Source organism: Lolium rigidum, chromosome 1 (genome assembly GCF_022539505.1).
Source record: "Lolium rigidum isolate FL_2022 chromosome 1, APGP_CSIRO_Lrig_0.1, whole genome shotgun sequence".
In the NCBI taxonomy this organism is placed as follows: Eukaryota; Viridiplantae; Streptophyta; class Magnoliopsida; order Poales; family Poaceae; genus Lolium; species Lolium rigidum.
In genome coordinates, this window is record NC_061508.1 from 353,261,078 (window position 1) to 353,283,872 (window position 22,795).

The 22,795-nt window shown below is 44.9% G+C and overlaps 1 protein-coding gene across 1 annotated transcript; it reads right to left on the minus strand.

Moving 5' to 3' along the window:
• Positions 1 to 9,471: 9,471 nt before the first annotated feature.
• On the minus strand, positions 9,472 to 10,596 carry LOC124665346 (BTB/POZ and MATH domain-containing protein 3-like). The gene has a single exon (XM_047202760.1). The coding sequence runs from the start codon at positions 10,594 to 10,596 to the stop codon at positions 9,472 to 9,474; it is 1,125 nt and encodes a 374-aa protein (XP_047058716.1).
• Positions 10,597 to 22,795: the final 12,199 nt, after the last annotated feature.

A 22,795-nucleotide genomic window follows, 5' to 3' on the forward strand; every position in this document is an offset into this window, starting at 1 on the left:
AACATGGCCCGGCATAATGCTGGGCAGGCCGGCACGGTCTTTGCATCAAGGACTCGTTCACCTGGACAGCGAGGGACCGGCGTGGTTACCGCGCCGGAGATGCGGATCGGCGTTGTTGTGTCGTCAAGCACCCGTTGACGGAACGCCGACCGGGGAAAGGGGGCCCTTCGCAAAGTATTTGTGTTGACCAACAATGTATGAGGCACATATTCTATTTTGTCATTCCATTTGCTTTGAGATTTTCAAAATGCCGATGATTAAAATGTTTGGTCACCGTACACTCGGGGGTGGCGTAAGTGAGCCTGGTAAGATAGCACAAATATCAATCTTTTGTGCATCCTACCTGGCCTCGCTTACAACATCCCTAAATGTTAATATTTGTGTTGACCAACAATGTATGAGGCACTTATTCCATTTTGTCATTCCATTTGCTTTGAGATTTTCAAAATGCCGATGATTAAAATGCTTGGTCACCGTACACTCGGGGCGGTGTTAGTGAGCCTCGTGTGATTGCACAAATATCAATCTCTTGTGCATCCTACCTGGCTCGCTAACTCCGTCCCGGAATGTTAATATTTGTTTCGACCAACAAAGTATGAGGCCCTTGTCATTCCATTTGCTTTGGTATTTTCAAAATGCCGATGATTAAAATGTTGGTCACCATACACTTGGGGGTGGCGTAAGTGAGCCTGGTAAGATAGCACAAATATCAATCTCTTGTGCATCGGACTTGGTCTCACTTACGCCATCCCTAAATGTTAATATTTGTGTTGACCAACAATGTATGAGGCACTTATTCCATTTTGTCATTCCATTTGCTTTGACATTTTCAAAATGCCGATGATTAAAATGTTTGGTCACCGTACACTCGGGGCGGCGTAAGTGAGCCTGGTAAGATAGCACAAATATCAATCTCTTGTGCATCGGACTTGGTCTCACTTACACCGTCCCTGAATGTTAATATTTGTGTTGACCAACAATGTATGAGGCATTTATTCCATTTCTCTTGTGCATCGGACTTGTTGGTCTCACTTTCTTCCATTTTCATCATAGTAGGAACTGGATGGAAGGACCCCGATGCAAGCGAGCCTGGTGGGTAGAGATGACGGAGCAAAGGAGGAACCGGATGAAGACTACTTTGTATCTCGAAATTGTGAATTTTGTATGAATTAAGAGTTGTATGCAAAACATTTGACACTTGCCACTATATATGTATCTCGATCGGGCTCTAAGTAATGTGATGATGATGTCTATGTTATATATGTGCAATGTACATGATATTTATATTATATCTGAATGTTGCTGTATATAACCTGTGTATCTGTATTGTGTATCTGTATTGCTGTGTATAAACTGCATATGTATAGCAGGCAGCACAAAATCGTGTATAATACAAGCAAATTCTGTGGCGCACTAAGAAGCAATTCCGTGGCGCACGCTTTTACGTGGCGCACCTAAGAACAAGTGCGCCACGAAACCTTAATTCTGCGGCGCATGGGCAGGTGCGCCACAGAAACCTTATTTTTGTGGCGACGTTTCTGTGGCGCACCTCCCATGCGCCACAGAATCCATTTTTGGTGCGCCACTGATGAGGCTTTTCCTACTAGTGTTAGTCGTCCCTGACCTAAAACCTCGATCCCGTTCGACGAAACCAGAGAAAACCATCCAGAGCCGCCGCCATCGCGAAACTCCAATTCGGGGGACAGAAGTCTCTGTTCCGGCACCCGCCGGGACGGGGAATTGCCCCGGAGTCATCTCCACCGCCGTCTCCACCGTCATCTTCACCGCCATCGCTGTCTCCATGATGAGGAGGGAGTAATTCACCCCCGGGGCTGAGGGCTCCAGCTGTAGCTATGTGGTTCACCTCTCTCTTTATGTGATCTAGTTGAATATCATCTATGTGCTACTCTAGTGATGTTATTAAAGTAGTCTATTCCTCCTGCACGGTGTAATGGTGACAGTGTGTGCATCGTGTAGTACTTGGCGTGGGTTATGATTGTAATCTCTTGTAGATTATGAAGTTAACTATTGCTATGATAGTATTAAGGTGATCTATGCCTCCTTCATAGTGTGATGGTGACAGTGTGCATGCTATGTTAGTTCTTGGTGTGATTGTGTTGATCTATCTTGCACTCTAAGGTTATTTAAATATGAACATTGAATATTGTGGAGCTTGTTAACTCCGGCATTGAGGGTTCGTGTAATCCTACACAATTAGTGGTGTTCATCATCCAACAAGAGGGTGTAGAGTAGTCCTATTATGTGATCATTCTTGAGAGTGTCCACTAGTGAAAGCGGGATCCCTAGGCCTTGCTTCCAAGCATCGAATCTCCGTTTGTTTACTATTTTGTTGCATATTTACTCGCTGCCATATTTTATTCAGATTGCTATTACCACTCATACTCATCCATATTACTTGCATCTCATTGTCTCTTCGCCGAACTAGTGCACCTATACATCTGACAAGTGTATTAGGTGTGTTGGGGACACAAGAGACTTCTTGCTTTGTGGTTGCAGGGTTGCTTGAGAGGGATATCTTTGACCTCTTCCTCCCTGAGTTCGATAAACCTTGGGTGATCCACTAATTAAGGGAAACTTGCTGCTGTTCTACAAACCTCTGCTCTTGGAGGCCCAACACTGTCTACAAGAATAGAAGCACCCGTAGACATCAAGCACTAATATTTTTCAACATAGCAAATTGTTCTTCCATGGTTTTAGTAAACACTTTATTCCGCTCATATTGCATTTGCATAAAGTTATTAGTGGCTTTTTCAACTTCTAAAACTTTTTCCTCACTGGGCATAGATCTACCATAATAGCCATTGCCATTATTAGAAGGATATGGCATATAATTGTGGTTACCAAAATTATTCATATAAGCATTGTTGTTAAAATTGTTGTTTTTAATGAAATTCACATAAACATGCTCTTCTTGAGAAACCAAAGAAGCTAACGAAATATTATTTGAATCAACATGAGCTTTACCATTAACAAGCATAGACATAATAGTATCAATTTTATCACTAAAGGAGGAGGATTCTTCAACATAATTTACCTTCTTACCTTGTGGAGCTCTCTTGGTGTGCCATTCGGAATAGTTTATCATCATATCATCAAAAACTTTGTTGCAGCCCCCAAAGTAATAGACATAAAGGTACCACCAACAGCTGAATCCAGAAGATTTCTTGAAGAAAAATTTAGTCATGCATAAAAAATTAGTTTGGATGATCATCCAAGTAGTCAGTCCATGAGTGGGACAATTCTTTACCAAAGATTTCATTCTTACCCAAGCTTGAGCGACATGTTCATTATCAAATTTTCTAAATTTCATTATGTCACTATGCAAGGATAATATTTTCCAATAAAAGCATCTTTCCATTTAACCCGAGAATCAATACTATTTCTAAGCAAAGATCACTGTTCTAAAAATCATCCGAGATGCCGATTTATCAGCCGATTTATCGTGAATCGGGTGGTAACCGATAAGATTTTGGCATATCGGCCAGTTTATCGCTCCACCGATATTTCGGCCGATTTTCTGTATGAGAGCCGATATTTCGCCCGATTTTCACTGTCACGACCGATATTTCGGCTGATTGTCAGAGAAATTTCAATGACATTTGGTATGGCAGTCAATATTTTCATCCTATGGTTTTGTAGAATTACGCATTAGCTCAAATTGTCAGTATTATTGATTCAAATGCAAGGAATCAAGGTAATACTTATGTGCAATGCTTAACTATTATTTTATGCATAGCATATTATAGAAAATGTAGTGTCAAAAATTAGGATTTACAAAAAAATAAACCGATAAATGGCCGACCGATAAAATCGATTAATCGGCGGATAAGCGATTAATCTTCATTTTAAGGCTGACCGATAAGTTAAGATTAACGATTTCTTGAACATTGGCAAAGATAGCAACCTATATTTAGCTCTTCCTCTCAAAGAGAAAGGAAACAATTTCAGTTTTATAATGTCGCCATCTACATCCTTATATTTATGCATGTCACAAAGTTCAACAAAATTATTGAGGTGAGCATCAGCTCATCAGTACTAACACCAGAAAATTGCTCTTCATAGAAAGCTGCCTCAGGAGCAGGTGGAGCAATCGTGCATAGAAAATAATTATTATTTGTACTAGTAAAGTCACACAACTTGGTGTTTTCAGCAGAACCCATTTTAGCAAGATAAAAATAGAACAACGGAAATAAAAACTATAGTAGCAACTATTTTTTGTGTTTTTGATATAATAAAGCAAACAAACAAAATAAAGTAAACTAAGCAAAACTATAACAAAGTAAAGAGATTGGATATGAGAGACCCCCCCTTGCAAAAATCTTCTTACTCCCCAACAATGGCACCAAAAAATCTTGATGGTGCTCCAGGTACGGCGCCATACAATCTTGGTGGAGGTTGTGGAAGCGGTTGGAAAACCCCAAGAGGAAGGTGTGATGAGAACAACATCTAGTTTTCCCTCAGTAAGAAACCCCAAGAGAAAGGAGTGACTTGTGAAGGTGTTGCTGGCTGACTATTGGTAGGGCGTACTACCAGCGTCAGCAACAACGTGGAACCTGCAAAAACACAACCAAAATAATTTGTCCCAACTTACAGTGAGGTTGTCAATCTCATAGGTTTTGCTGACCACAAAGAATTAAATGTATCGAGTGGAAGGAGATGTTCGCGGTAATTAAAGAGAACATTGCTTGCAGAAAGTAAACAGAACAGGATGGCAGTGGTTAAATTTATTAGTGTAAAGGAAAGGACCGGGGTCCACAGTTCACTAGAGGTGTCTCTCCATAAAGATAGATAGCATGTTGGATGAACAAAGTACAGATGGGCAATTGAAATAATATCGATCATACATGATAATATGATTACTATGAGATTCGTTTGGGCATTACAATATGATACATAGACCGTAATCCAACTTTGTCTATGTAAAAATCCACTTTCCGGTTAGCGTCCGCACCCCTTTCGGTATTAAGTTGCAAGCAACAGATAATTGCATTAAGCATTGTGTGTAATGTAAACAATAGAATTACTCTCGGATAAAACATTGTTGTTTTCTCCCTAGTAGCAACAGCACATCTACAATCTTAGAAGTTATTGTTACTCTTCCAGAAAACTAGATGCATGAACCCATTATCGAACATAAATACTCCATCTTGGAGTCACACGTATCCACTTGGCCAGAGCTTCTACTAGTAACACAGAGCATGCAAGATCACAAATAACATATGACATGAATATATAATCGACCTCAACATAGTATTCAATATTCATCGGATCCCAGCAAACACAACATGTAGCATTACATAAAGATGATCTTGATCATGTTGGGCAGCTCACAAGATCTAAACATGAGGCACAAATTGGAGAAGACAACCATCTAGCTACTGCTATGGACCCATAGTCCATGGATGAACTACTCACGCATCACTTCGGAGGCGGGCATGGTGATGTAGATGCCTCCAGCGATGATTTCCCCCTCCGGTAGGGTGCCGGGAAGAACTTCAGAACCCTCCCTAGATGGGTTCTGTGATGGGCCGCGACGAAACTTTTCGTCGATGGAGACTTAGGTGTCTGGGGGTTTTCCGATATCATGAATAAATAGGCGGAAGTGCGAGGTCGGTGGATCCACGGGGGGCACACCACCGCTATGCGCGGCCAGGGCCTGGGCCGCGCCTAGGGTTGGCCTGGCCGCCCCTGGTGCTTATTCGCCCCCCCTTCGGTCTCTGTCTTTGTTACGGAGAAATATTGACTTCTTCTTTTGTCCCGTCCAATTCCGAGAATGTTTACTATATAACTTTTCTGAAATAAAAAACAACAGAAAATTGGGAACTGGCACTGTGGCATCTTGTCAATATGTTAGTGCCGAAACATGTATAAAAGTGTAACAAAGTGTATGTAAATCATAGTAGAATTGGTGTAAAACAAGCATGGAGCATCAAAAATTATAGATATGTTTGCAATGTATCAAATTGCTATGGAGGAGAGAATGACAACCAAGCACCTTACTCATCAAATCAAAACAAGAGTCACCCACTGATAACTGCAAGTACACAGATCATTTTTATCTAGTTTCGAAATAAGAGTATGAACCACGAGGATCTACTAGCAATGATCTTGATATTCCTTGCTACTTTCTACCAAAGATTACTTAATGATTGTTTTATAATCTCAAAATGATAAAAGGGGTGTTGTAAATGGTTGCAAGACAAAGTGTTCAGGGATTATTGGATCCACCTCTAGCACTAGGACTCATGTTAATCAAGATGAAATATGCTTTCAAGCATGTGTTGTGTGGGAGAGCTCCGTAATAAGATGCACCCAGAAAGCCATCGATCATCACATCTCTAAATAACCACAACATCTAGCTTTCTGCGGCCACATATGGACTAGAGCTATTAAGGGGTGTACCCCATGGTCATCGATATGAGCTTTATGAATCCCTCTTATACCCCTTATTCATGTGTCAAAGCACCGATACGGTAATGTCACTTCTCGCCGTTTGCTTTACCACACTTCAAACAGTAGTTCCCTGTCAAGACCAATAGGAAATACTTGGAATTAACACGAGAGAAAACTAACACACATTAATACTTGAAACTATAAATCATCTTAGATTCATCTCATATTCATGCTAGGGTTTCTCCAACTCCCCAAGAACTAATAAGACTACTCACACATGGACACAATCAAGAACATCATAATAATCTTATGGAATGAATTAGAGGAATGGAACGAATTCGAATACAAATCCACAATAACAATCAAGATTACAACTATAGTTGGAGGATGATGGTGATGAAGATGCATAGGTTTATGATGATGAAGGGGTTGAAGCCTTGTCCTCCGAGGATCCACGTAGCAGCATGGATCTTGTTTCGTCCAAAGTTCCTTCTTGAGATCTGATCGGGGGCAGTGTTTTTCGGTTTTACGGAGCTGTGTGTGTCTGATCTGTCATCCGTCTGCGGGAGGTGAAAGTATTTGACGAGGAGGTGCTCCTGGAGGGTGGTAAGGGCGGGCGGTATGGGCAGGCTTTGCCCATACCGATGCCTGTTAAAGTCCCTGGAAGCTATCCTCGTATTGTCCTTTCGATAGCATCACTTGGTCTATACCAACTGATGATAAATCCCAATGGAGCATCTTCTCCACACCATGTGTGTGTATGAGCATGCTTATGATGGATTGGATCCTCTGGATCCTTTCCAGGTATTAGGTATACCTTGCTCCAGCTCCTAGATAGATTGTTTGGTTGACGAAGAAGCTTTGATAGCTGATCTTTATCAATTGGCCCTTCTCCTCCTAGCTACTAGCTGTTCTTGACTTATGTCACCACGGTTTCTTGCTGGTTTGGTTTGGTTTGGTTTGGGAGGAATGAACTGGATAACTGTGAGGTTGCTGCTGTGTTCTTGCTGATGAACTGATGTTCCTGGAGGGTTCATCCCTATCTATTGTTTACCGTGCTATTTATATCAAGCAAACATGGCCTCCTTGGTCGACATCACAAGCTTTGTTGTGTGTTGTGGTGTCCCTTCGTTGTTTCACCATGGTGGCGAGTCATGAGAAAAGATCTATAGCCATATGCTTTGGCTCTGGTTGGGACTTGATGCCCCTACCAAAGCTTATCTCCCTAATTTTCATTCTTTTTTGCTGTCCAAGTGGCATTGCCACTTGTTACTAGACAATCTTGGGTTCTTTCCTTGTGTATCTTGCAGGTTTCAATTGGATCAAGAGTAGTAAAGGATGATCAAGTGAAGATTTTTAGAAGAACTTAGTCTAGGTGAACAATTCATGTTGTAATGTTTATTTTTCTTTACTCATTTCTGATTTGTATTTGATCCTATTTGTTCTAATATCAATGAATTGTGTAATGACAATGTATTATGTGTGATTTATCAATAAATCTCGAGTTTTCCTTATGAGCTATTAGTAGTATTTTTATAATACATTTCTTTGAATATATTGTGTGAATCTTTGACTTGTTGGAGTTATTGAATATGAATTCATTTGAATTATGGTTTACTTATATTCCTATATTGTTTGAAATTCAAATTTGAAATGCAAATTCAAACTCCTCTCCAAAATCCTAATTTTAAAAGAGATCATGTCGAAATTCATAGCACTCTCATCACCCTAACCCCGAGGGCAACAAGAGAGAAACCTCAATCACTCTTGAGTGTTATGCAATTAAGCGCGAAAATTTCCCCCATTTTGCGATGCAATCCACAACCCTTTTCTATATCTACCCCGCGTTTGTCCTAAGTTCTGGAGTGTTACAACCTCTCCCCCTTAACAGAAACTTCATCCCGAAGTTGTGGTTGAGGTACTTCAACATCTCATGATAGGACTTTCTGAGATATTCTTCCTTTTTCCAAGTTGCTTCTCGCTCTAGATGATGCTTCCATTGCACTTTGCAATATTTGATTGCTTGGTTCCATAACTTAAAGAGTTCTCAGTGAGTTGGGGATAAGAGGTTTTTTTGTTTTTATTAGGCTTCTGTTGGCATACGTCTTAAACTATGTATAAATATTACTTTCGCCACCTATACAAAACATCATTTACCTTCAATCCCATTTACTTCTAACAAATCTATACAAAACTCTTTTACTTCACTCTCACTTGAATTGCACTAAATGTGTATCGATTTTACTAATACATTATTTTTAAAAATCTTAGGAATAACTAATATAATCAGCGATCTACTCACGCGATGTAGCAGTATTATATATCATGCATCTTTGATATATTTTTTTACAGATGCATTTTCCTATTTTAAAGTGAATTTGTATTTCTCCAGCAAAATAATTATTGTGCCCAATAATGTATTAGAGTAAATTAGTATCAGTAGCCATAGCATCCTAACATATCTTAACCTAGGAGAATTGAATGAATAGTAATGATAATAATTGAATTTATAAAATTTTAAGTGTCACTAAATTAGTTCGAAAGTGTAAGGGGTGCTATGAAATATCATGTCCTCTCATCTCCTATCGCTAGAGTTTCTATCCATAGAATTACCAATAGAAGATTCTAGAGCACATTCATGTCTATGAATTATTCTGAGGTTGTGGTTATCAATTTTCAAGATTTTGTGAACTCGCAGCCGTTTAAAGAAAAATCGAGAGACAGATGAAAAGGTTTCGGCCATGGACTCACCAATTAGTTTGATTATTTTGTATTCAACGTGAAAAAATGTTTCCGGTTCATCTTGAAAAATGTATATTCGGTCAGCGCGGAGAAGCTCCGATATATATTTGTTGTAGCTAGGAAGGAAATGCATTGATCGATATGTATAACAAGGAAACAAAGGAGAATATATTTGCGCAAACGAGCTGATTAGTGAAGGGAGAATATCATGGGTCGGCACTATGATTCCATCTTCTGACAAAGGATTGCATGATACTACTAAAAATACATAGAAGCCACAAACAAAGGAGGTTCATTGCATGCCTACATTACGAACTAGCACTTCTTAGGCATCTGCAGCATGCCAAGGATCAAGTCTTTCATGACAGTGGGGCAGCTGCTGCAGAGAAGATCGAACCCGTCTGTGGCAACAACCGCCTTCATGTTCGCCGGACACCGGAGGAACTCGTAGCACACCGCCTTCAACCTGTGGAAGCTGTGCTGCTCGGCCAGCGCCAGCATGGTCGTCGCCGTGGTAACACCGATGTGCTCACACAGCTTCTTCTCACACATTGCACTTAGTCGCTTGAGGCCGTAACTGTCCGCCACGACAAGCAGGTGCTGCAGCAGGTCGACACCGTCGTCTTCGTCCCCTGATGGCATTTCTGCAGGAAGCGAGTCGCCATAGATGAACCCGAGCAAAGCCTTGAACACTGTGGCATCCATGTTGTCTATCTGTATGTTGGTTGACATGCCTTCCTTCATCGGGCCGAAGAGCATCACCTTGAACACGGAAGAACGGGCTGCAAGGACGCAACGGTGGGCCGCGAAGGTCTCGTCGCCGACATGGAAAACCACGTCTGCACCCTCGCCGGTCGAAAGAAAGTGGGCAAAGTCCTGTTTCATCTCCGACGGGGGCACGTCGATGGACGATGAAGTGCTCCTTGCTGGATTCAGTACCACGACGTCCCACCGGATGGTGAAACAGTCGTCCACCAGGAGTGTTGATTTCAACATGGCCTCCCTTGTCACGAACCTTCCGTGGCCCTTCATCGACCCATTGACGCCACCAAACTCGACTATATTGTTTGCACGGATACGTGCTGGCTCTTGCTTCTCAGTCTCGTCACCGAAACTGAAATCGAGCTGCACCTTCACAGGATTCTCGAGATTCGCTTCCAGGGAGAGGACGGCACCGTCGTCATCGAGAAGTTGAAGTGATGTGAAGAAGGCGTAGACCGGGTGCTTGCTGAAATGGTGGTAGTAGATGCTCCACCTATGGCCTCCGACTGTGAAGCAGTGGGACCCAATTATGAAGTCCTCTGTCGGGTTGCTGGTGCACGGGTGGCCTTGGACGACAAGCAGGTGGTACCCGCTTTCCGTGCCGGCGTCGAAGGTCGGCGTGGTAGAACCATCTAGGAGCTTGCCGCCGACGATGACGGAGACACCAGCGAAAGCCATGATTGATTGATCTACAGCTAGTCAATCTAAAGAAACTCTCTCGCGCACCAACAAATATATAGAGTACCACGTAGAGAGATACAGTACTAGCGAATGTGGCGCATCGATCCTCGTAACTGCAAGTGTAGATGTGCAGTCGCTTCGGGTGCGTATTCTACAGTAATGGCTTCCACTTTCAAGGACGTCGGGGTGTGGTTATCGAAGCACAAGCACTGGTTGCACGACGTGAGAACATCAACCAATATTCATTCTGAATAATGCATCCACGTTCAACATCGCACATGCACACGCCGGACGCAGAAATAGAAAAGCATCTGCTCGCTACCGGAAAACATAAGCTCTTTGCGTGGATTTTTTTATAATGCACACTTTATTACTTAAATATGTTAAGCACTATATCCAGCCTCTCCATAATCAAAATGCACATAGCTGTCCAAGATATCTAAGATAAAAAGTAAGCAACATTAAGACTACAAAAAAAAAGGTTCAGAACGACTGCAAGATAACTATACATGAGGAGCTACTATCCTACGATTATGCAGCCACCCATTTGGGTAATAAACTCCTTTACTGTTTCCTTCAATCATGTAGACACCTCTGTAAAGAGGTCTTGATCCGCCGTACACTACAACAACGACCATGAATGTAGCAACACCGTACACCGGTATAAGACCTACATAATAGTGAATACATGGTAAACAATGAACGAATCACACAGCGAAGATTGGCAACACGGCAAACACCCAGAAAAACATGGTGGATAGGTAGCCATGGTGGCCATGTTTCACGGACCCCTTGAAATGGTAGATCTTTGCCAAGCGTACCTAACGGACCCATGCCAACTAATTAAGCCCACGTCAACTCCTTAGACCTGCATCGTTCTTGTTTCCCGCTTTGTATTTCCATTTGTATGCCAGTGTTTTTTTTTAACACACGTCAAAGATAATCTTTGTTGTGTGTATATCTTTGTCGTGTGTTTTCTACGTGCACATGGCAAAGGCCCCTTCCGCCTTGTCTTCCCCATTTTCTCTTCTCATTGTTTGCTTTCGGTCTTTTCTTTCCTATTGTTTCCGAGCTTGTTTCCTTCTTGGCTTTTCTTCCCGTTGTTTCCTACTCGTCTCCCCCCCCCCACACACACACACATTTCTTTCCAGCCATATTTCAGCCCTCATGTCCCCTATATATAGCTTCTTGCAGCCATACAAAATTCACAACTCAGTGTAGAAGCCACATTCCTCAAAATATACATTCTCCCTTGGTTATTTTTGTTCATCAAATACAAATCATCTGAATGAGTGGGGTTATATCCAGGGGTGCATGGAGCATACCCAATATACAAGGAGATCATGAGCCACCTTTTGCTGTAAGCCCACATAACCAACTATTTTGTTACAAACCATCTGGGATAGGTGTTTTTGTGCTTGTCAAATATAATCATCTGGATTAGTGGGGTCATCTCCAAGGATGCATGTGATCATATCCAATACACACAAGGAGAGCATGGTCCTCCTTTGTGTATAAACCCACTTAATTGTCTGTTTTGTTACAAACCATCCGCGATTGGTGAATCATCCGGATGAGTGGGGTTATACCCAAGGGTACATATGATCATAACTAATACATACAAGGTGCGTCTGTTTTGTTACAAACCCTCTCCAAGATAGGTTTTCTTTTTATTTGTCAAATACAAATCATCTGGATGACTTGCTGAAAGATCGAGATGTCGCCTAGAGGGGGGGGTGAATAGGCAATTGAAAACTCTTACGAATTTGTCTTGTAATAATGCGGAATTAAATTATCGTTTAGTTTACAAGCACAAACCCTAAATATGCTAAGCTCAACTAAGTGTAACAATAGCAACTAGAGCTAAGCAAGATAGGCACAAGATATATGTAGCACAAGAGATAGCAAGATATATGTACTTCAAGCACGATGGCTATCACAAGGAAAGAGAGCTCGGGTATAGAAATAACCGATGCACGCGGAGATGAGGATGTATTCGCGTGTTCCCTTCCTTTGCAAGAAGGTACGTCACGTTTGGAGGAGTGGAGGTCCCACGAAGGATTCCCCGCGCCACGAAGGCTCACCCTATTCTCCGAACCACACCCACGAAGGATAATGGCCCTTTTCTTATGGTTAGCTTTTCCTCCACTCCGGAGATGGCAAGCTCCACAACCACTTCACAAGCTCCACGAAGGAGAAGCCCGGGCCTCTTCACAATCTTCTTGAAGAGATCACCGGAGCACCAACCGCCAAGCCAACTAGGAGGTTTCCCTCCAAGAGTAACAAGCTCACGGTCTCTCACTCGAACTAATCGTGGTGGAGAGCTCAACACTATGCAATGATGCAAAGCAAGAACACTAGAGGTGTTCAAGTCCTTCACTCTCAAATCCCACCCAAGCAACAAATGCTAAGATGAGATTGGAGAGGAAGAACAATGGGGAAAGTCAACAAAAGACTCCAAGATCTAGATCCCAAGAGTTCCCCTCACTTAGAGGAGAAATGGATTGGTGGAAGTGTAGATCTAGATCTCCTCTCTTAGATCCCTCAAAAATGAGCAAGAATCATGGGGAGAGACAAGAGAGAGAGCAAGTTCTTCAAAGGCAACAATGGAGGTGAGAGAATAGAAGAACTAACTCAGCCCAAGGTGGAAGAAGGGCTATTTATAGCCCAAGAGCAAATATAACCGTTGGGGAAAGGTTGGGCTGAGTCAACCGTCGAGGAGGCCGGTCAACCGGGCCTGAGGCCGGGCCGTCCAGTCCATGGCCCGGTCAGACCGGGCCACAGACCGGACCAGCCGGTCCAAACCGGTCGGTAGGCCGGACCCCGACCGGGGTCACTTTGTGTCGTCCAGGAGGTCATCCGGTTGTCCCCCGGTTGGCGCCCGGTTGGCGACCGGTCAACCGGACGGCACGCCGAGCCAGCCGGTCTGTAGGCCGGCTGACCGGGCGGCAGACCGGAACCGGCCGGCGCATGGGTCGGTCCGACCGGGTCCCTGACTGGGTGAGCAGGAAAACATGTTATATAAAAACCGTGATAACTTTTGTGTCCGGACCCCGATTGACACGAAACCAATTTTGTTGGAAAAATAACGACGAATAGAACCCCAACAAGCTCAAGAACCTCACAGAACATTTTAGATGATTTTAGAGAGGGAGTCTCCCACCGTCAAGAAACGGTGAAGACGTCCAAACTCGAAAACGCAATAGATGATGCATGCGGATTCCGTTTTCGATGAACTTGGGCTTGTTGTAAAGCTAGCAACAAGCTCAAGAATCTCACACAGAGAAACACCAAGAAGCAATAGGGATATGCAAGGTATGCAAAGGATTGAGCTCCCTAAGACGATGCGATCAAGTTACCCAACCGAAAGCCCCTCTTGATAGTGCGGCTATCTATCCTACAATCCGGTCTCCCAACAACCACCTTGAGACCGGTAAAAGGAAAACCTAGCAAGGCCATACCTTTGCCTTGCGCATCCCGCTTGATCTTGATGATAGCTCTTCAAGCTCCACTCAAGCCGGAATGCCTCACTTGATCATCGTCGCTTCGTGAAGACTCACAAATGCTCCCCCATACACCATGATGGGAAAGCTCTATTGATGCACATCTTCACATGTACATTATCACCAAATGGACGGCAAGCTTCAAGCATGTGATCCACTTGAGATGCTCATCTTGAACTTGCCCGACTTAACCTTCTATCTTCTCATACTCTCATAAGATAGAGCTGTTGACGTCAGAAACCCCCTGGCGGGCAGAGACAGTCAACACGGTAGAGCCGGGAACAACTAGGGCTGCGGCTGGCCCCAGTCCCTCAGAGCGACGGCCCGCAAAGCCTCCTGGTCGCACGTCCGATGTTTATCACAAGGGCGTGCCACCCGACCTATACCTGGTCGGGAAGGTGTGGATGATGCCTCGCTTAGTTTCCTGCATGGCATACACGTAAACATTAAATACGAGCCTCGATCGGCTCTCAGGGTTATCTCGTGAATCGGCTCAAAGAGCCGATTCACCCATGATCCGGACGGGGTGTCCGAATATATGGTGGTCCTGCTTGATCAAGGTAAAGCTAATGAGATCTACGACGATTTAGGGTTTTCACCGCATAATCGGATCATCCTACTCACGATTGGGCCTCGCGCTCGCGCACGGTGACCGTAAGCCGATCCTAGACAGGGCCTAAAAACCAACACGAGGTTGATCCCGGAACATCCTTTCTAGGGCTAGCAAACGCCACCCCACACGCCGCTGGATCCTCCAACCCTTTGTAAGGCCTAACTATTGCGGATGTTAAACTAATCCTTGATGAAACAAGGAGCAATCGTAACGGATCAGATCTACTAAACTATGATCAAGCGGGGTGCCGCCCCTACACCTAAGATAGGTGTAAGGGCGGCTAGACATGCAAGGGTTGCACTACGATAGCATGTAATATGAAGAACAATGCTAACCCTAACATATCTAAGATAACTACGTTGCTCGCCATCAAAAAGGCTTCGATACGAGTAACGCATGAACAACGTGGGCAGGCTTGTGCTGCCTAGATCGCAAGATGCGATCTAGGCAGCATGGTGCTTACTGGTAGAAACCCTCGAGACGAAGGAGTTGGCGATGCGCCGAGATTTGTTTGTGATTGAACGTTGGTTGTTGTTTATTCCGTAAACCTTAGATACATATTTATAGTCCAGCGGACTTTCTAATGTGGGCGTGCACCAAACCGTGCACGAGATAAACTCTAACTTTTAATCTAGATACAATCTATTGTAATTAAAGATACATGGGCAATCTAGCCCAACTTCACCGAGCAAGGCCGCTTCAGAGATCTTCCACGTGTAATCTTCCAAGCCCATCTTGATCGCGGCCCACCTCCTGATTTAGCCAAAATCTGGTGATAACACATGCCCCCCTGGTTTTGGCAATGATAATTCCAAAACCACTCTGTTTTTTTTTTCTTCGAAGGGTCATGTCGTTGCAGAGCAGAACTGCCGCAGTATTCTTCATCATGATGCCCTATCTCTTCAGCTTCTCTGCACAATTTGACAGCTTTAGCATCACCCCCTCGGAAACTGCAATAGCATTAAATTCCCACCAGATTTCTCATTATTTATCCGTGCCGACCGATTAGCCCTCTTCATCCCCTTCCTCTGTTCTAGATATCAGCACCAAAAACCCTCTTTTTCTCCAGCAATGTCGTCCTCTTCCTCCTCTTCCGTCTCTCTCCAATCCTTTTCCTCAAACGAATTGGTTCCAGAGCACAACCAGATGGAGACGTACAACCGCCGGGCTCCCAAGCATTGGGACAGGCGGGAGTGGGACTTCGACTACGTGCCGGAGGGTGAAGACCTTGTCTGGTCAGATGGGGCCATGCCCCTAACCGATGGGGAAGATGACCTCCGGTACCTGGTCGACGGAGTACTGGAGGCGGAGAGCGACGACGACGACCCTCCCTTCCGGGGTAAATTCACCACCATCACCAAAGCAGAAGAGAACGACGAAGAAGAAGACGCCCTCTCCGACTTGAAGAAGGAACAGGAGGATGACACCTCCTCCGACGAACCACCACCAAAGCGTATCCGAGGCTGTGCTTGGTCAGACGAGGATGATGATGATGACGAGGAAGAGGCCCCTGCTGAAGGTCACAGTAGCAGCCACGAGGAACTCGCCGACGACGGCAACGGCGACAGCCACCTTAGTGACGGCGAAGACAGCAATAGCCCTTAGAGTAGGGATTTACTAGCATAGAGCTGGTAGGTAGTAATCCGTTCCCTCTTGTTGAACAATCGGCTTCTCCTTGTAAGAAAATTTATGAAAACTTCTTTTGATTTTGCCGATGTCCTGTGTGCTGATTCAGCTGATTTTTCCTCATCTGACTTTGTCGACCGTTAGCCCAATCAACGTCCAATGACCGATGGCAACGCATCGGTCTCTCACGATAAATCTGCGAAACAGGTCAATTCAGTCACCTCCCCAAATTAGCCGGTATGACCGATGATAATAATACCGCCATTCGCAGTAAGCCGTGGGTTTAGCCGTGAGCAGGTGTCTTTACAAGGGCCCTGGAACTGTCGCTGAATCAGCTTGGACACTAAAGCTGATACCTCTTCAGACGAGTTGCCCCCGAAGCCTCACCCAAGACGAGAATAGTGATGAACCAGCCAAAAATGTTACCCTTGGCTTCCAAATGATTAATATGGAACTAGCCGATTCCAACGAAATCGGCTCTCCGAAACAAAGATATTTTAGGGCGAGCTGCCCCCCGAGCCTCTCCAATCCACTTCTTGCATGTCAGATCAGCTCCTTCCCTAACCTGATTTGCACGTCCATGTATACCTCTTGAGTCGATGGCCATGCATCGGCTTTTATATCCTTAAGTCGATGACTGCTGCATCGGCTGTGCTCAAAATTTTTCGATTTTTTTTTTATCGGCCGATTCAAAATCGGCCTCCATACCTTACTGCCCATCATCCCACATGCTTGGGAAATACTTCTTGAGGTGTTGACCATTGAAGGCTACTGGGAACTTCTGTCCGTCCAACTCTTCCAACATATATGCATTACCTTTCAAGGCCTGGACGACTTTGTATGGACCGTGCCAATTAGGAGACCACTTGCCATATGCCTTGTCTGCGGTTCCTAACGGCAACACAGACTTCCCATACCGGATCACCAACTTGAAACTCCTTTGGTCTAACCTTCTTATTGTAGGCACGAGCTACCCCGGCCTTGTTCTCCTTAATCTTCTCCAATGACCAAAGCCTAAGTTCTCGTTGCGTCCTCAATAGTGTCACTCATCAAAGCTGCATATTCTTCCGCTGTCGGATCATTCCGAAACGTGACACGTCTTGATCCAGCCGTAATTTCCCAAGGTAATACGGCTTCCTGTCCATAGACAAGCTGGTACGGCGAAGTCTTTATAGCTCCATGGCACGACATGCGGTAGGCCCATAATGCTTCTGATAACTTCTCATGCCAATCCCTAGGGTTCTCGTCAATCTTTCTCTTGATCAGCTTGATTAAGCTCTGATTGGACGCTTCAGCTTGCCCATTAGCCTGAGCATAGTACGGAGATGACCGGATTAGTTTAATCCCCATGTCATCACAGAATTTCCTGAATTCTTTAGAAACAAAGACCGAACCTCCATCGGTCGTGATAGTTTGGGGAATCCCGAACCTATGAATCACGTGCTCTTTCACAAACTGGATCACATCTTCTGATTTCACCTTCTTCATAGGGACGGCTTCCCTATCATATCCATGCCCCACCCTCGGAACGGCCAAGGCTTGATGATAGGGTTCATCGCTGATGCTGGTACCATCTGAATCTTCCCAAACATCTGGCATGCTTGGCACCCCTTATAGTAATTGAAGCAGTCTTCAAGCATGGTGGGCCAATAAAACCCCGAGCGCCTGACTAGCCACTTCATCTTGTGAGCCGACTGGTGAGTTCCACGAGCGCCTTCGTGCACCTCATGCAAGAGCCGATTAGACTCAGTTGGTCCCAGGCACTTGAGTAGTAACCCTTCCAACGTCTTGTAGAACATATCGTCTCCTATGAGGACATACTTCATGGCTTTATATCTTATCCGTTTAGGTGCCCCCCGAGCCGAATCTTTTAAGTAATTGAAGATTTCGGCTCTCCAATCATCCTGTTCCAGGAATTGCACTGGACTTCCGACCCTTCGGGTATATCTATGTAGCTTCGACGCCATTTGTGCGAGATTGTTGGCCTCGGTGTTTTGGGCTCTTGGGACCCAATTAAAGTTGATGTACCGAAACTGTGTCATCAACTCACGGCATTCCATCCAATACGGGAAGAGCAATTCACTCTCGCACTTGTATTCATCCGTGAGCTGGTTAATCACCAACTTGGAGTCTCCAAACAGCTCTACGGCCTCTGCTCCGGCTTCCAATAGCAACTCCATCCCCTTTCGTACTGCCTCATATTCTGCCACGATGTTGGTGCAAGGGGTAGATAATCTGATGGAGAAAGAGTACTCTGCCCCCCGAGGCGACACGAGCAGAATGCCGATGCCACAACCATCGTCGCAAGCCAATCCATCAAAGAACATAGCCCATGCACGTATGGAGAGTGCCGCTATATTGGTACTGATTCGCTCAGCTATGAGATCGGCCAACGCTTGCCCTTTGACTGCTTTCGCCGGCTGGTACCGGAGATCGAACTCTGACAGGGCAAACATCCACTTTCCCAATCGGCCCTTCAACACAGGGGCCGATAGCATGTGCTTGACAACGTCCGACTTGCATATGACGAAGATCTCTGCCGTCAAAAGGATGTGATGCAGCTTGGTGCAGGTAAAGAACAGACAGAGGCACAGTTTCTCGACCTCAGGATACCTTGTTTCCGCGTCCAACATCCTTCTGCTGAGGTAAAAAACGACCTTTTCAACGCCCTCGTAGAGTTGTACCACCACCGAGGCGATGGACGTATCAGCCACTGACAAGTAGATGTAGAACGGCCTGTCTTGCTGGGGCGGAACTAGCACAGGCGGCGTCGTCAGATACCGTTTAATTTCATCAAACGCCTGCTGCTGTTCTGCCCCCCAGTGAAACTCGTCATCAGATTTAGTCTTCACCAACGCCATGAACGGCTCGATCCGTCCTGACAGGTTAGAGATGAATCGGCGGACGAAGTTGATCTTGCCGATAAGACGTTGGAGTTCCTTCTTCGTGGTGGGCGGTTGCATGGTACGCACTGCCTCCTGACTTTTCAGGCCGATCTCAATTCCTCGTTCATGAACCAAAAATCCTAGGAACTGACCGGCCGTCACACGAAAGGCACACTTCTTTGGGTTCATTCTCAGCCCGAACTTCCGAGTTCGGTCTAGGACGCGTCGCAAATCCCCCAAGTGTCCCTCCAGGGAGACAGACTTGACTACCACATCGTCGATGTAGATTTCCACCAACTTGCCGATCAGATCGTGAAATATATAATTCATGGCTCTTTGATACGTTGCACCAGCGTTCTTCAACCCGAAGGTCATAACCACATATTCAAACAAGCCTACTGCCCCTGGTACCCTGAATGCGGTCTTGTGTATATCTTCTGGAGCCATGAAGATCTGGTTATAGCCGGCGTTTCCATCCATGAAGCTTAAAACCTTGTGGCCAGCAGCTGCATTGATCAATGTTTCTGCCACAGGCATTGGATACTCATCTTTTGGAGTGGCTCTGTTAAGATCTCGGAAATCGATAGCCACACGCCATCGGCCGTCCTTCTTTTCTACGGGAACGATACTGGAGATCCATTCCGCATACTCGCATGGCCTGATGAACCGGCGGCCAACATCTTTTCGATCTCTTTCTTGACCTCCTCCAGGATTTCGGCCTTCATCTGACGTGCTCGTTGTTGGAACGGCCGAAACCCTTTCTTAAGGGGGAGCCGATGTTCAATGATGCTCCTGTCCAACCCAGGCATCTCTGTGTAGTCCCATGCAAAGCAGTCTGGGTATTCCTTCAATAGAGCAATCATCTGACTCTTGAGCTGTGGATCTAACTTCCTGCTGATAAAAGTTGGCCGAGGCTTATCCCCAGGGCCGATGTCGACTTCCTCTAGCTCGTCAGCCGAGGTGAACCCATACCCCAGCTTTCCGTCACCTGTGAGGTCGACGCCAAATACTGGGAGAGCCGGTGACGCGGGTAATACGGTCCGATCGCTAGAATCAGCCTCCATCTTGATCATCACCAGGATCTTGTGGCAGTGTCGGGGCCGGTCGCGTGGATCGGCTCCCTCTTCATCCTTGCTATGAGAGCAGCTGCCCTCATCGATGCCCTTACCGGGGCGGTACCCAATTTCTACCATGTTGATGCTGATGCCGTGGGAGCGGGTTCTGTGGAAAGAGCCGATGAGTTCGGCCTCGAGGGTTGCCTTGATCTCGTCATGTTTCTTCTTGAGTTCATCAGGCAGATCCTCGTACTTGACCGGAGTGCTTTCCGCCATCTCGGATGCAGACGGTGATGTGGTGAATGTCGAAGGTTGTCCCACCGGGCGTGCCGAATGTGTTGACGTCGAAACCCCCCGGCGGGCAGAGACGATCCAACACGGTAGAGCCGGGAACAACTAGGGCTGCGGCTGGCCCCGGTCCCTCGGAGCGACGGCCCGCAAAGCCTCCGGTCGCACGTCCGATGTTTATCACAAGGGCGTGCCACCTGACCTATACCTGGTCAGGAAGGTGTGGATGATGCCTCGCTTAGTTTCCTGCATGGCATACACGTAAACATTAAATACGAGCCTCGATCGGCTCTCAGGTTATCCTGTGAATCGGCTCAAAGAGCCGATTCACCCATGATCCGGACGGGGTGTCCGAATATATGGTGGTCCTGCTTGATCAAGGTAAAGCTAATGAGATCTACGATGATTTAGGGTTTTCACCGCATAATCGGATCATCCTACTCACGATTGGGCCTCGCGCTCGCGCACGGTGACCGTAAGCCGATCCTAGACAGGGCCTAAAAACCAACACGAGGTTGATCCCCGGAACATCCTTTCTAGGGCTAGCAAACGCCACCCCACACGCCGCTGGATCCTCCAACCCTTTGTAAGGCCTAACTATTGCGGATGTTAAACTAATCCTTGATGAAACAAGGAGCAATCGTAACGGATCGGATCTACTAAACTATGATCAAGCGGGGTGCCGCCCTACACCTAAGATAGGTGTAAGGGCGGCTAGACATGCAAGGGTTGCACTACGATAGCATGTAATATGAAGAACAATGCTAACCCTAACATATCTAAGATAACTACGTTGCTCGCCATCAAAAAGGCTTCGGTACGAGCAACGCGTGAACAACGTGGGCAGGCTTGTGCTTGCCTAGATCGCAAGATGCGATCTAGGCGACATGGTGCTTACTGGTAGAAACCCTCGAGACGAAGGAGTTGGCGATGCGCCGAGATTTGTTTGTGATTGAACGTTGGTTGTTGTTTATTCCGTAAACCCTAGATACATATTTATAGTCCAGCGGACTTTCTAATGTGGGCGTGCACCAAACCGTGCACGAGATAAACTCTAACTTTTAATCTAGATACAATCTATTGTAATTAAAGATACATGGGCAATCTAGCCCAACTTCACCGAGCAAGGCCGCTTCAAAGATCTTCCACGTGTAATCTTCCAAGCCCATCTTGATCGCGGCCCACCTCCTGATTTAGCCAAAATCTGGTGATAACAAGAGCATGGCTAATATTGAGTTCCACATAAGAACTCCATCTTCATTTCTTCTTCTTGATCATATCACATATATGTCTTCAAACCGATGATCTTGATGCCAATACACAAGATGTATCTTTATTTACATGGCATCCATACTTGAATCCAACACATGGAATACAAGTAGTACCTATCGAATATTCCTTCATATAAACTCAATGAAAACATTAGTCCATAGGGGTTGTCATTAATTACCAAAACCACACATAGGGGCAATGTACCCTTACACTTGCCTTATATCCAACGATGCATGTGATTATATCCAATATATACAAGGAAATCAAGAGCCTCCTTTGGGTATAACCCCACGTAACCATATTTGTTTTTGTTACAAACCATCCGGGGTTGGTGTATTTTCTGCCATCATGGTGAGACAATCAATGATATGTTCTTCCAATAATATTTTGCTCGTTCAATATGGTCCTTCACCCATGTAGCTTCAAACTTTTCTCCACCTCATAGTGTTCCCAATAATTTTGGGAATTTGTTACATGGTATTGATCACAAGTATAGGATCCTTCTTTTTGCCGGAGCGATAGCCATTATTTTTTCGCATTGGCTATGCAAAAGATATAAAGTGTTTAATGACAAAAATTGTGCTCTCTTGTCAGTTATCTACTAGTGTACAAACACTCTATGTATGGTTGTCTTTATGACTTGTGGAGTTGGAAGATCTAGTTAAGGAGGTTTGTACAAGACCGGAGCACACAACATGGGATTATTTTATCCAACATGGATGGCAGCATAATCGGTGGATCAACCCTCCAGCATATATATATATATATATATATATATATATATATATATATATATATATATATATATATATATATATATATATATATATATATCTTAGCTCCACAAGCAGGTTCCGGGGAGATTCCTACTATCCGAAGAGGTGTATCCAGCGGGGGAGAGAATTTTAGGAATATATTTGCGATGATTTTTTAAACATGATAAGAAATATGTAC

Coding starts and splice junctions, on each gene's coding strand:
- LOC124665346 (XM_047202760.1), bottom strand. CDS start 10,596: ATGGCTTTCGCTGGTGTCTCCGTCATCGTCGGCGGCAAGCTCCTAGAT.